This window comes from Sorex araneus, chromosome 3 (genome assembly GCF_027595985.1).
Source record: "Sorex araneus isolate mSorAra2 chromosome 3, mSorAra2.pri, whole genome shotgun sequence".
Lineage (NCBI taxonomy): Eukaryota > Metazoa > Chordata > Mammalia > Eulipotyphla > Soricidae > Sorex > Sorex araneus.
Window position 1 is genome coordinate 119,986,844 of NC_073304.1, and position 12,709 is coordinate 119,999,552.

General features: G+C 51.0%; 1 protein-coding gene across 4 annotated transcripts in view; it reads right to left on the minus strand.

The window, feature by feature from the left end:
- SGPL1 (sphingosine-1-phosphate lyase 1) overlaps positions 1-12,709 on the minus strand; it is a 65,881-nt gene that overhangs the window by 20,215 nt on the left and 32,957 nt on the right. For all 4 annotated transcript variants that reach the window (XM_055130808.1, XM_055130805.1, XM_055130806.1 and 1 more), the window contains 4 exons: positions 12,312-12,379; positions 6,495-6,642; positions 3,842-3,918; positions 2,448-2,576 (listed from right to left, as the gene is read on the minus strand). In XM_055130808.1, coding sequence (XP_054986783.1) covers positions 2,448-2,576; positions 3,842-3,918; positions 6,495-6,642; positions 12,312-12,379 — 422 coding nt within the window. The remainder of the gene's footprint in view (positions 1-2,447; positions 2,577-3,841; positions 3,919-6,494; positions 6,643-12,311; positions 12,380-12,709) is intronic.

Genomic DNA, 12,709 nt, shown 5'->3' on the forward strand with positions numbered 1-12,709 from the left:
CTTCAGGGATTATAAAAGCACCTGTTAGAATCAGTACTTGAACACAGTTATCTCTGTAGCAGACTGGAGAACCCATCAGTCCTGTGTGAGCTGAGACCTCGTGCTTTCGAGTAAAGATGACACTGTCGGGGTAGGTGCGATAGCCCAGTGGGGAGGGCGTTTGCCTTGCACGCGGCTAACCCGGGTTCGATTCCCAGCATCCCATATGGTCCCCTGAGCACAGCCAGGGGTAATTCCTGAGTGCAGAGCCAGGAGTGACCCCTGAGCATTGCTGGGTGTGACCCCAAAAGCAAAAAAAAAAAAAAAAGATGACACTGTTGAAGAGACTACCCACACATTTAACAATCACAATTCAGCAGCGTTAACAAGCAGCTACTATAAAGTGTGTTTGTCTCCAGATAGGAATCCTCCCTTTTACTCTAGTTCTAAATGGAAATGGACTTTGTAGCAAAATAATGGTCAATTACTAGCTCACGTAAAATTACTAGTGTATTTTTCAAAAACTGTTAAGATGGAGTTGGGGATCAGGGACATGTACCCAAGCCTGGTTTGATTCCTTGCACCACACGGGCTTCCAAGCTTCACCAGATTAAGCCTTAAAGGCGAAAAGGTCACTCAGCACTGCCAGGTATGACCAGGAGGTCACTCAGCACTGCCAGGTATGGGAGGGAGGTCACTCAGCACTGCCAGGTATGGCCACAGGCCACTGAGCACTGCCAGTGAGCCCGAATGGTCTCTAGCTCCGCAGGTTCCCACCACTGCATCATGCTCAAGCCTTGAAGTCTATGTATACACATACATGTGTACATGCGTACACACATACTCTCTCTCCCTCCCTCCCTCTCTCTCTCTCTCTCTCTCTCTCTCTCTCTCTCTCTCTCTCTTTCTCACCTATATGAGATGGACGAGAGGAGGCACTAAGGGCTTATCATGTGGCATGTACACAGTGCTGGACTGCAGGTCTGGGTATGATCCTTAGCACCTCAGGGACCAAACTGCCATATGAGGGCAGGACCCCAAGCATGAGAGATATCACCCAAAAACTCAACTAAAAAAGCCTATGGGATGGTTTGCCAAAATTATATGGGTAAATGGGCAGGCAGAGAGGTGGGTGGCTGGATAAAAGAGAGGAAGTAATAGTAAGTATGGCAAATATGTTAGTATTCTTTTCCATTCCAGCAACTTTAAAAATGCCTAGAACACTGAAAACGTCTAGGCAAAGATGTTAACAATTATAGCACTGCACTGTCACCCTGTTGTTCACCGATTTGCTCCAGCAGGCACCAGTAACGTCTCTGCTGTGAGATACTGTTTTTGGCATATCGAATACGCCACGGGTGGCTTGCCAGGCTCTGCCCTGTGGGCGGGATACTCTCAGTAGCTTGTTGGGCAATCTGAGAGGGATGGAGGAATCAAACCCGGGTCGGCCACGTGTAAGGCAAATGCCCTACCCACTGTGCTGTCGCTCCAGTCCATTGACAATCTATAGGATATAAAATTTAAAATGTAGGGAGCCCACTAAGCGGAGTACCAGCTTGCAGTGATGGGACGCACGGGAGATCTCGCGATGGGGGGCATTACCGGCGCGCTCTCCGCCCAGACCGAGACCCCGAGAGCAGCCACACACGAACGGCTCCTCCGCTCCTAAAAGACCATGATCCCAAGGACTAAAGACTACTTTCAGCTCCCAGCAGCTTCTTGCAGAAATGCCTCTCGACTGTGAACTGAGCTACGGCCCCATGCCGTCCCGGGAGGGGAAAAGTTTTTCTCTCAGCCTTTCCTTTCCTAGCGGCGTGGCGACCACCCCACTAAACGGAGGTATGAGCCTGCAGTGACACGACTTCTGGCAGAAATTCCTCTGGGCTTAATTACTGAAATACCAGAAATCCATAACTGCGTGGCCCGCATGACCTCATATGCTCTTCATTCTCAGCAATGGAAACAAATTATCAAATGATGCCTTTTCGGCAGGTCTGATTGTTGGGGGAAAATTCCAATTAATAATAGTGAGTTTGGGGCTGGAGTGATAGCACAGCGGGTAGGGTGTTTGCCTTGCACGCAGCCGACCCGGGTTCAAATCCCAGCATCCCATATGGTCCCTGAGCACCGCCAGGAGTAATTCCTGAGTGCATGAGCCAGGAGTAACCCCTGTGCATCGCCGGGTGTGACCCAAAAAGCAAAAAAAAAAAAAAAAAAAAAAGTTTGTTTTCTGTTAAAACATTGAATATAAACCTGAAAGCTTTGTAACTTTTCTCGTGATTCAATGAAAAATTAAAAGAAAAATTCTTAAATGTAAATTGTAAAATTATAAGTCACAGTTTCTAACTGCTATTAATCTGAACCTTTCTATAAGGATCACATGGTTTGTATAATTAAGTATTTTTAACAATCTCTTCTGTTTTAAGTTGGAAGCTCTGCTTCTTGGGTGCCACCTTCAAGGTACTTACACATCCACAGGAATCAGGTCCCCCATTGAACAGAGAGCATGCTATCCTTACAATCTCCGCCTCTATCTTACGCAGTCCTGGGAAAATATCTGGATGCAGTGGATTGCTCCAAGCAAAATCTCCATAAGCCTGCAGAGAAATCAACCAGATATAAAGTGAAACTTTTACACTGCAGAGGACAAAGAATCATACACTAAATGAAAGGCAAAATTTTAGAAAGCATAAAAATGATAACACATGTTCCCCAACCTAAAGAAAAATCAAAATAGAGTACAGGTGACATGTGCAAATAAATTATAATAAGGTAAAGAGAAGAATGAATGTGGTTTTAAAAACATTGATTTAAAACAGCAAATGGACCAGGTTTGAAATCTTAGCTTTGCCTTTCTTTCCAAGTGTTTAATCGTCATATTTTGGTTTCTCTTCAGATTGTATAAATCTTTCGCCTTTTGCCAAGTGTTTAATCATGGGTCAAATAACCTCTCTGAGGCTCGGGTCGCCAAGTGCTGAACATGGCATCTGACTGTCCCAGCAGTAAGTAAAGAACATAACCTGTGCAAAGCACTCAGCCCAGGGTAGGGCGTGGAGTCACTATCAGACGTATCATAACAGATAAAGGCCCAAGATGGCGAGGGGCTTTAAAGAGGGAGTAACAAACACCCTCGGGGGTCTGAAGGGTCGTTTAAGGATTTTGAGCAATGAGCAAAGCAGTGGAGTCAGGAAGAAAAGCAAAACAGTAAGAGCAAGAGGAGTCACGATTGCTGCAGGGAAGTAAGTAAGGGTGGGAGCTAGACAAGGAAAAGGCTTCCATGAGCCACACAGGCCTCACGCACCGGAGCCCAGAGATAAGGAACACCAGGGAGAGCTCTTGGGGTGCAGAGGCAAGATCAGAGCACCTGTGGAGATTAAGCTGAATCAACCCTGCTGGTGAGGTCGGAGAGTTTCCAAGTTTGAAGACCAGAGAGACTATTAGCACCCTGATAATTGTGTATGACGGTGCAAAAAATAAATCTGATTAGATATGGAAGGGAGGGGGAGGAGGAGAGAGAAGAGGAAGAGGAAGAAGTAGCAGCAGCATTATTTATTTGTTAAGTGTGCTTATTGCTTAGTACTGCTAAGTTTCAGATGATCTGAGACAAGAAGTACTGGAAATTAAGACCAAGTTTCCAAATCTTGCCTGTTCTTACGAACCAAATTATCTTCTCAAACGCTGGGCCTCTCTTCCCTAACAATCCACCTTCCACAGAGGTATAGACATCCATGTTACTTTCATTCTGATGATCTTGTACATTTGCATGTATGTGTGGGAAGCTTTCTAAACTCCCTTATTTTTAACGGTAACATTTAAGCAATTACAAAAGGTCCCCGAGCTGGCAGAGCCCACACCCCCTCACCTTCACCAAGAGTTCCGTCAGTTTCTCCTCCCCGTTGTACACTGCCCCCGAGGCACGCCCTTCTTGCCAAAAGGCATCTGCAGAGAAAATTAAGACCAGTGGGTCAGTAAGCAGGAGCCTTTGGGATACGGGTTCTCGTGAAGAACAGGAAGGAACCCCCCTCGGAGAATGAGAAAGAATTATTTTTGAAAGGGTATTTTTGTATCGAATTAAGAAAGAATTCCAATAAAGAAACCATCAGAGCAAAATTTCTTCAGTTCCTATCAACAGTGTGAGAAAGAGAATAGCCTCAAACCCAGTAATAACGTTTTTATCCCCAACTGCCTTTTTTCTGCAGAAACATGTCTGTCGACTAGAGTCACTTTCTGTTCTCTCCCTGGCTCTCCTGTCCCTTCCTACCTCATCGTGGCAAGTGTGGGAACCCTTATGAGCAGATTTAGCAGGAAAAAAAAAAAAGAAGCGTGCCATTTCAGTAAACGATTATCAGAGAAGGCACCAAGAAACCATATCCATGACCAGACAAAACTCACTGAGAAGCCCCAGCCCAAGGGCCCCCTCCTTCCGGTAAACCTGGAACCACAGAGAAAATTAGCCACCTGCTTCCTTCCAGCAACCTCTGCTAAAGCAAGCAGGTCAGGAACATGCACAACACTGGGATAAACTCAGAGGGGACTGTGGGTCAGTCCAGGGGTAAGAGCAGCCTTGAACACAGCTGATCCCAGCTGGATCCTTGGCACTGCATACAGTCCACTGAGCCCTGCCAGGAGAGTCCTGAGCACAGATCCAGGAGTAAGCCAGGAGCACGGCTGGGTGTAGCTAGCCCCAAACCAAACCGAACCAACACCAACAGACTTGAAGAAAACAATTCCAGACCAGAATCTAAGGTTGAGTTTTCCACTTTCTGTCTATATTCTACATTATCCTAATAAGTCTGGTGGTGTGGGAATCTCAGATCCTTCTGTGACATGACTATGCCCCAATTAGGGTGAACCGTGAGAAAGCTATTACAGAAACACCCCGACTAAAAACCTCTCTAAACAGTGTACCCCTGGGCTCTATAATTGAAAGATCTGCAGCTCCAACAAGGAAGCAGAGGATGCGGTTGCAAACGTCCAGGCAAACCCTTCCTTCTCACCCAACCTCAGCTCTGCCCTGCTGCCTGCTTGCTTCGCCCCGCCCCTTAGAGGCGACCAGTCTGTACCAAGGACGTTTTCAGAGCATTGCTTGCTAACTTTTCAAAAACAGGAAGCATGGTTTCTGGTTTCATTTCCTGTTCTTTGGTGCTACAGAGTATGACAATGGGCAGTGACTTAAAAATGGAAGAGAAAGATAGAGAATGTCAGCAACCGGCCTTCGGAACCAAGCAGTCTTGACTTGACGGATCTCAGAGTGCTCATCCCTGCTCTGAGCATCATAAATCCTAGACTGTGCCTAATTCTGTAGCACCCAACATAGAGAGCTAAACAGTCAATTACAGATACTTTAGGAACTTATTGAAATGCACTGTGGTACCCCAGACTGGATCTTAGGCCCAGGGGAAGGGACATTAGTGGAAAAATTGGTGTAATAGGAAGAAAAATTTATAATTTAGTTAGAAGGATTATACCAACATTAAGTTTTTAGTTTTGGCCAAGGCATCAAGTTTTAGATGGAGAAGCTGGCCAAGCTGGCAAAATCTCAGAATTCTACCTGTAAATTTTCTACAATACTAAAATTATGCCAAATGGAAATGCTGATCTTTTTTAAACTGAATTACATGAGTTACAAAGTTACTCATGATGGAGTTTCAGGCATACAATGTTCTGACACCCATCCCTTCACCAGTGTCCGTTACCCACCATCAGTGCCACCATTTAGCCTCCAGGCGCCCAGCCTGCCCCTAAGGCAGACGCTGTTCTTCTTCCCTCCCCCTGCCCCCACCCCCCAGGCACTGTGCTCTGCATACTGTTACTGAGAAGGTCTCCAGCACCTCACTGCACCTCCTTCCAGTGCCAGTCCTGGTCCATAGTGACCACTTCCCTCTCCACTGCTGTTGTTGTAATGGTCCCTTCCTTGACACGTCCCCTCCTCTCAGCCCCCAGACCTCCGCAGGCCCCTCCTAAGGGCCAGTTCTCTCTCCTGCTGTTTCTGCTGCCTTTGGACGTCAGCAATTCCAGGACCGCATTTCTTTCTATCCCACATACAAGACTGATTATTCTGGGTCTGCCCCTCTCCCTCTGACTCATTTCACTCAGCAGGATAATCTCCAAAATGCTCACTTTTAAGAATGTGTTTTCAGGGGCTAGAGCGATAGCACAGCGGGTAGGGCGTTTGCCTTGCACGCGACCGACCCGGGTTCGAATCCCAGCATCCCATATGGTCCCCCAAGCACCGCCAGGAGTAATTCCTGAGTGAAGAGCCAGGAGTAACCCCTGTGCATCGCCGGGTGTGACCCAAAAACCAAAAAAAAAAAAAAAAGAATGTGTTTTCATAATATATTAATATGTAACAAATATGTGTTTGTGTTAGAATTACCGTTGACAGTTACTAAGCACTTAACACTATCCAGGTATCCTGTCAGGTAAACAATACTGCGATCACACTAGGTCCTCACTTAACACTGGCAACGGTTCCTAGAAATAGTTTGGGGGAGCCGCCGAGACAAGTGTCGTACCCTTGGAGCTGTACTCCTTGAGTTTCTCCAGCACGGCAGTCGAGCTCAGGCCCTGTGTGGGGAGTGCCTTCACGTACTCTCTGTCCACTTTCAGGAAGGACATGTTCTTATTAATGTCATCCTTGGCCTTGTTCACCTTTTCCTGGATCTGTGGAGGCGAAGAAGACAAAGGTAAGGCAAGGCAAGGAGGCAGGGAGCAGAGGGCGCCCCCGCCAGGGCTGGGCGGTCAGGGCGCAGTTCTCCTTAGACGGGGTGGGCCGAGGACGTCTGTCCCTTAGAGACACAAGGCACAGGCGGCCTCCCCTGCCACGGGGCCCCTGAGCAGTGCCGGACAGAGCTCTGGTGATGGCCTCCAAGCGCTGCAGGGACGGCACAGGCCGCTGAACTCTGCCGGGAGGTCTCCCACACCCCCAGAAAGGTAAAAAAATAGAGATGTGACATTTTGACTGTTCGGCTGTTTTCTGGCAGGTGCAACCTTTTCTCAGAAGTCTTATTTGTTGTTTGTTTGGGGGCCACACCCAGCAGTGCCCAAAAGGTACTCCTGGATCAGTGCTTGAGAGAGGTCCCTGGCAGTGCCCGGGGGAACATGCGATGCCAGGGACGGACACTGGGGCGGGGCCTGGGACAGACCCTGGGGTGGACCCTGGGATGGACCCTGGGGTGGAGCCTGGGATGGACCCTGGGGTGGAGCCTGGGATGGAACCTGGGATAGACCCTGAGGTGGAGCCTGGGGTGGAGCCTGGGATGGACCCTGGGGTGGACCCTGGAGTGGACCCTGGGGTGGACCCTGGGATGGTCCCTGGGGTGGACCCTGGGGTGGACCCTGGGATGGTCCCTGGGGTGGACCCTGGGATGGTCCCTGGGGTGGACCCTGGGGTGGAACCTGGGGTGGACCCTGGGGTGGAGCCTGGGGTGGAGCCTGGGACAGACCCTGAGGTGGAACCTGGGATGGTCCCTGGGGTGGACCCTGGGGTGGACCCTGGGACAGACCCTGAGGTGGAACCTGGGATGGTCCCTGGGGTGGACCCCGGGCTATCTGAGAAGTCTGGAAAGTCCCTCTGCTTGTATTTTGTTTGGGGCTACACTTGGCGATGCTCAGGGCTTACTCCTGGCGGGGCTTGGGGAACCACATGTGATGCTGGGGACCGAACCCGAGTCAGCCGCGTGCAAGGCAAATGCCCTACCCACTGTGTTACGGCTCCAGCCCATCTGCTTTCTCTCTGGAGCCAAAGATGCACAGTCTCTCCCACCCTCTCCTCTGCCCGGCTAGCACAACCACTGCTTGGCTTGGTCCATGTTTGCTGGCACCAGTGCCTCCCTGAGGACAGTATCTGGACTTTGCGCCCGCCCTGCCAATACGCTGTGTGTGCTGGAGAAACAGGCACAGACAGACAGCTGTGAGCTGCAGCCAGAAAAGGGAGTGGTCAGCAGTTGAGAGGTCCTGGTGTCTGTGCACCGGGAGGTTTCTGGAGGCCCAGTGACTTCCCACATACAGGCAGGTACACTGGGAAGGTTTCTAGAAAGACGACAGTCCGGCTGGACATGGAGCCCCGCAGTGGAGAAGGCATCTGACGCATGCCTGCCTGGCATGTGTGAGGTCCCGAGGTAGGTGCCAGTCAGAACAAAACCAAAATTTTATTTTATCTCCTTAGAAAGTCAAAAGCACTATTTGTTTGTCTGTTTGTTTGTGGCTGGGGGTGGCTCCATGCAGAGCCCAGGAGGGGGCTCTGGGTTCCTCTGGTCACCCTCGGTCAATTGAGTCAGTGGTTCCAAGCAGGAACCTGAGGCTGCTGCTCGGGCCCCGGGTGCTGGGCCACCTGGTGGTGCTCGGGGCTTCCTGGGCTGTACCCAGCAAACATCGAAAGGCCAGACTTCTGTGCACGCTGCCCTTACAGAGTGATTTCCTTCCCTCTAGCTGTGGATACAGACAATCCAAGAGTGCCCCTTGCACGTGGCCCCTGCACAGGGCAGCCACCTGCAAACCATTCTGTAACAGCCGAACAGTGGCATGTGGAAAGGTCCCTTGGGCCGTGGGGGGGGCTGCGGGGAGGTATCTTTCAAGTTGTAAATAAAGAACTGTACCTCGGGCTCAGAGAGATAGCCCAGCGGGTAGGGTATGACCCAGGAGCAATCCCCGGGCACAGAGCCAGGAGTAAGTCCGAAGCACTGCAGGGTGGGATCCCAAAACCAAGAAACCTATGCCGTGTGAGCAGGGACACTGGAGTGGCTAAGCTGGGTTTCCACGCCCAGGCCTGAGTTGTTACAAGAACAACGTCAAGAGCACAGTACTTTCTACTCCCCAGTTCTTGCCTCAGAATCTCGATTCCGCTACCCAACTTCAGTTTCTCCACACGGACTGATTTCAAAATGTTCTCCTTACATATTTATTTGCTGTCATCTTTCCCATTAGTGCTACCCAGGGAGAAGTTAGTGGTGCCCGTCACTAAGCCCCAGCACCTGCTAAAGTGCCTATAGGGGCCAAATAAACACATTTGGTTTTCAGGCCTCACCCCAACAGTGCTCAGGGTTGACTTCTGGCTCAGCAGCTTAAGCAGCACCCCTGGCCGTTACCACTGGATCTCTCACACTCACACACACACACACACACACACACACACACACACACACACACACAGCCTGAATCTGACGCCCCGCTGCTGTCTGTCAAGGAGGCATATGAATACTCAGGGATCACTCCTGGCAGACGCCGGGACCCAGCCCAGGTCTGCAGAGTGTAAGGCAAGTGCCTCACTTGCTGGACTATCGCTCCAGTCCTCAGCAAGCGTTAACAAAGAGCACGCAGCCCATGAATGGGTCACACTACACACACGCTGCCTCCAAGCCCAAAAGTCTCCTTCAAAGTAAACTTTCAATCTTGAGCTAACGTTTAATTCTGTCCATTTCACACTATCCGGCATGGCCCCAGGCCCGGCGAGAGCCCTGCAACTAAGGCCACATGGTTTGCACAAACAAGTCTGAACCTGGCACCAGGAGCCAAGGCCCTGGGAGGGCCCAAGCAAGCACCATCACAAAGGCCCCGGAGGGAGCACCTCAGACGGGAGCAGCATCCTCTCTCTCTGCCTGCCCCAGCTGAGCCCCGGCAGCTACAAGCCTCCAGAACCAATCGCTGCCACCCTCACGGCTGATCTTCACACACTCGTCCTGGGCCCCACACGCAAGAGAATAAATCCACGGAAAAACCCAGGTATGCGGGACCAGTGACTGACAATGCCAGGCGTCAAGGGGTCGGGACCGGGCCGTCCCTTCCCATCTCCCCACCCTTCTGGGGCCCTGGCTGTCACACCCACGAGCTGCCTCCAGGCACCATGTAGCACATGAAGAGCCATGATCCAGAGACTCACAAATGAATCTCAGATGCAGGAGTAGTTCTGGACCCCAGTTTAAATTTTTAGAATCCCAGGAGTGTGCAGCCACAAGAGTGACCGTGTGACATCTCATACTATTTTTCTTTTTTTGCTTTTTTGTTGAATCGTGAGATAGACCCTTATAGACATCTTACACTACTCATAACAAGCAATACAAAAGAAATTATCTTGCATCTGCCTGTGGGTCAGGCTTGAGTGGTGGTGGAAAACTTCGAAATAATGGTGGTGGGAAGGTGTAATGGTGGTGGGATTGGTGTTGAAATATTGAATGTAATCAATTTTTGTGAACGTTATGAAAATAAAATTGAAAAATAAAATGAAAAAAACAAAAAGAAAAAAGAGATGCCCTGGTGGGGGCTGGAGCGACAGCACAGCAGGTAGGGTGCTTGACTTGCACGCGGCTGACCCGGTTCAATCCCCAGCATCCCATATGGTCCCCTGAACACTGCCAGGAGTATTCCTGAGTGCAGAGCCAGGAGTAAGCCCTGAACATAGCCAGGTATGACCCAAAGAGGGGGAAAAAAAAAAAAAGATGGTCTGGGAGGCCCTCAACACCACAGGGCAGTGCTGGGTAGCTCCAGTCGTCAGGCTCCAGAACAGAGTCAGCAGCCTCGCAGGCCGAGCACTGCAGAGACCGGGTCCCCCGAGGCTGAGCTCCGCTTGGTTTGCGCCCCCAAGCCCCGCCAAAAGGGAGAAAGTTCAAAACCCTAGCATGTATTTGCCTCAAAATCTAAAACTGAAAGGGAGAACCGTGACATGGACAGGTGGAAAATCAGGAAATAAGGAGGAATTGTTATCCTTGGTATTTGGGTCCATTCCTTGCTCCTCCCCTCTCACGTACCCCTTCCAACAAAGACTAGAGCAGACTTCACTCAAAAGGCTGAATATAGCTTGGAGAGCAAATACCTGCTCTTACTCCCCTTCCCCGCCCCCGCAAACTCCCCAGGAAAGGCACCTGAAAGCACAGGAGACATGAGCGCACGGGTGAACAGAGTTCTGGCCAAAGCCAACACCTCTGGGGGCTTGGCCCGGAAGGGGCAAAATGAGAGGCGGAAGTAAAAGACAGCTGGAAGGCAAACAGCTGGGCAAGGTACAGTGGAGGAGAGGACACTGCTGCTTCAGGAGCCTCTTCGAGCGCTTCTTGCCCTGTTTATCTTCCAGAACGATAAGAAGCCAGCGGGAGGGGTGGAGAGGTGACTTACTGTCAGCACAGGGTGGGAAGGATGCAGGAACATGCCAAAGACAGGTAGACAGGTACAAAGGGCAGGGAACGAGCCTGTTATCGAGCCTGTTATCGACATTTCTAAACTTGGACAACCCCCTCCCCCCCCCCCCGCCAACACACACACACACACACACACACACACACACACACACACACACACACGACAGCCTGAATCTGATCCCCTGCTGGTGTCAGTCAAGGAGGCGTATGAAACACAGCCAGGCTAGTGCTTTTACAGAAGATTCGGCTGCAAAGTCCTCATGTCCCTTTGCCAAACCCAGATCTAAAGCCACAGATAAACCCAGCCCGGGAAAATCAACACCAGATTAAGCCCTCCTCTCACTCAGAGCGAAGTGATGTGCAACAGAAATGCGTTGTCAAAAAACATCCTTCGGCTCAGCAACTACTGGGGTTTTCATGTACTCAGGATCCAGGCGCTAGCGAACAGGTATTGAAACAGATAAACGACGGCCTGTCATAATTTAGTCTAGTCAAAGACTGTCCCAAGACACTCGTTCTGTCACTTCGTGGGGCTTCCTCGTGTCAGACTCTCCCCGGACAGAGGTCTCCTCCCTCCTTTGGTCAAGGACGTGGGAGAAAGGGCCAAGCCACATTCAACAGCCTCAGCACTCCTGACCTTGGGAGCCAGACGGCTCCGTCTGGGGGGCTCTGTCCGGTGCACTGCAGCAGCTTAAGCAGCACCCCTGGCCGTGACCACTGGACAACACCCTGCACTACTCTGTCTGGGCCTATCCTCGTGTTAGATCCTCCTCAGTCAACTGGGTCAGTGGTTCCAAGCAGGAATCTGAGGCTGTTGCTCGGGCCCCGGGTGCTGAGGCCACCCAGTGGTGCTCGGGGCTTCCTGGGCTGTACCCCACAAACCTCAGGAAACCACGTGTGCAGGGGATCACAAACCCAGGCGGGGCAAGTGCTGTGCACACACCCTAACCACTGTACTCTCTCCCCACATAGCACTGGCATTCCTGGGGCTGTGCAGCCTGGGGGTGCCCCCCTTGCAGAGCTCAGAGCCAGCAGTGGGTGCCGCGGACTGAACTCGGGGCCTCAGCCTCGGGGCACATGCGCCACCACCTGCCTACTCTCCAGTTCTACCACCTCACATGCCCAGACACTGCCCCGTCGCTGTGAGTTCAGAGCCAGGGAGAAAGGGTCCCCCCGGGACGGGGCGGGGAGGCAGACACCACTCACCTTTCGGCCTACGACAGGCATCCTCCTGCAGAGCCGCAGACATTTCTTCTTAAACCGTGACCACAAACCTGGAAGAAACAAGCAGTTCTGTTGCCCCATCAAGCTTCCACGGAGTGACTTGCCAGTCACAGCGTCAGACTCAACACGTCCCTCCACACTGCACTCGCTTTCAGACTGCAAATGGAGAATTTCTTCCCTGTAAGAAGCAGCGTTCTAATTTAATGATGCTGGAGCAAGTTGCATATTGGCGTGGCTCAAGGACACAGTGAAATCTCTCCCCCTCCGCCATCCTCCAACCCCTCACCCTAGCCCCAGGCAAATCTATCATTAACTTCTGCAAGTATTCCTTTCCGCATACTCAAGCAGGAATCAAGAAAAAAATCTTGAGGCCAGGGATG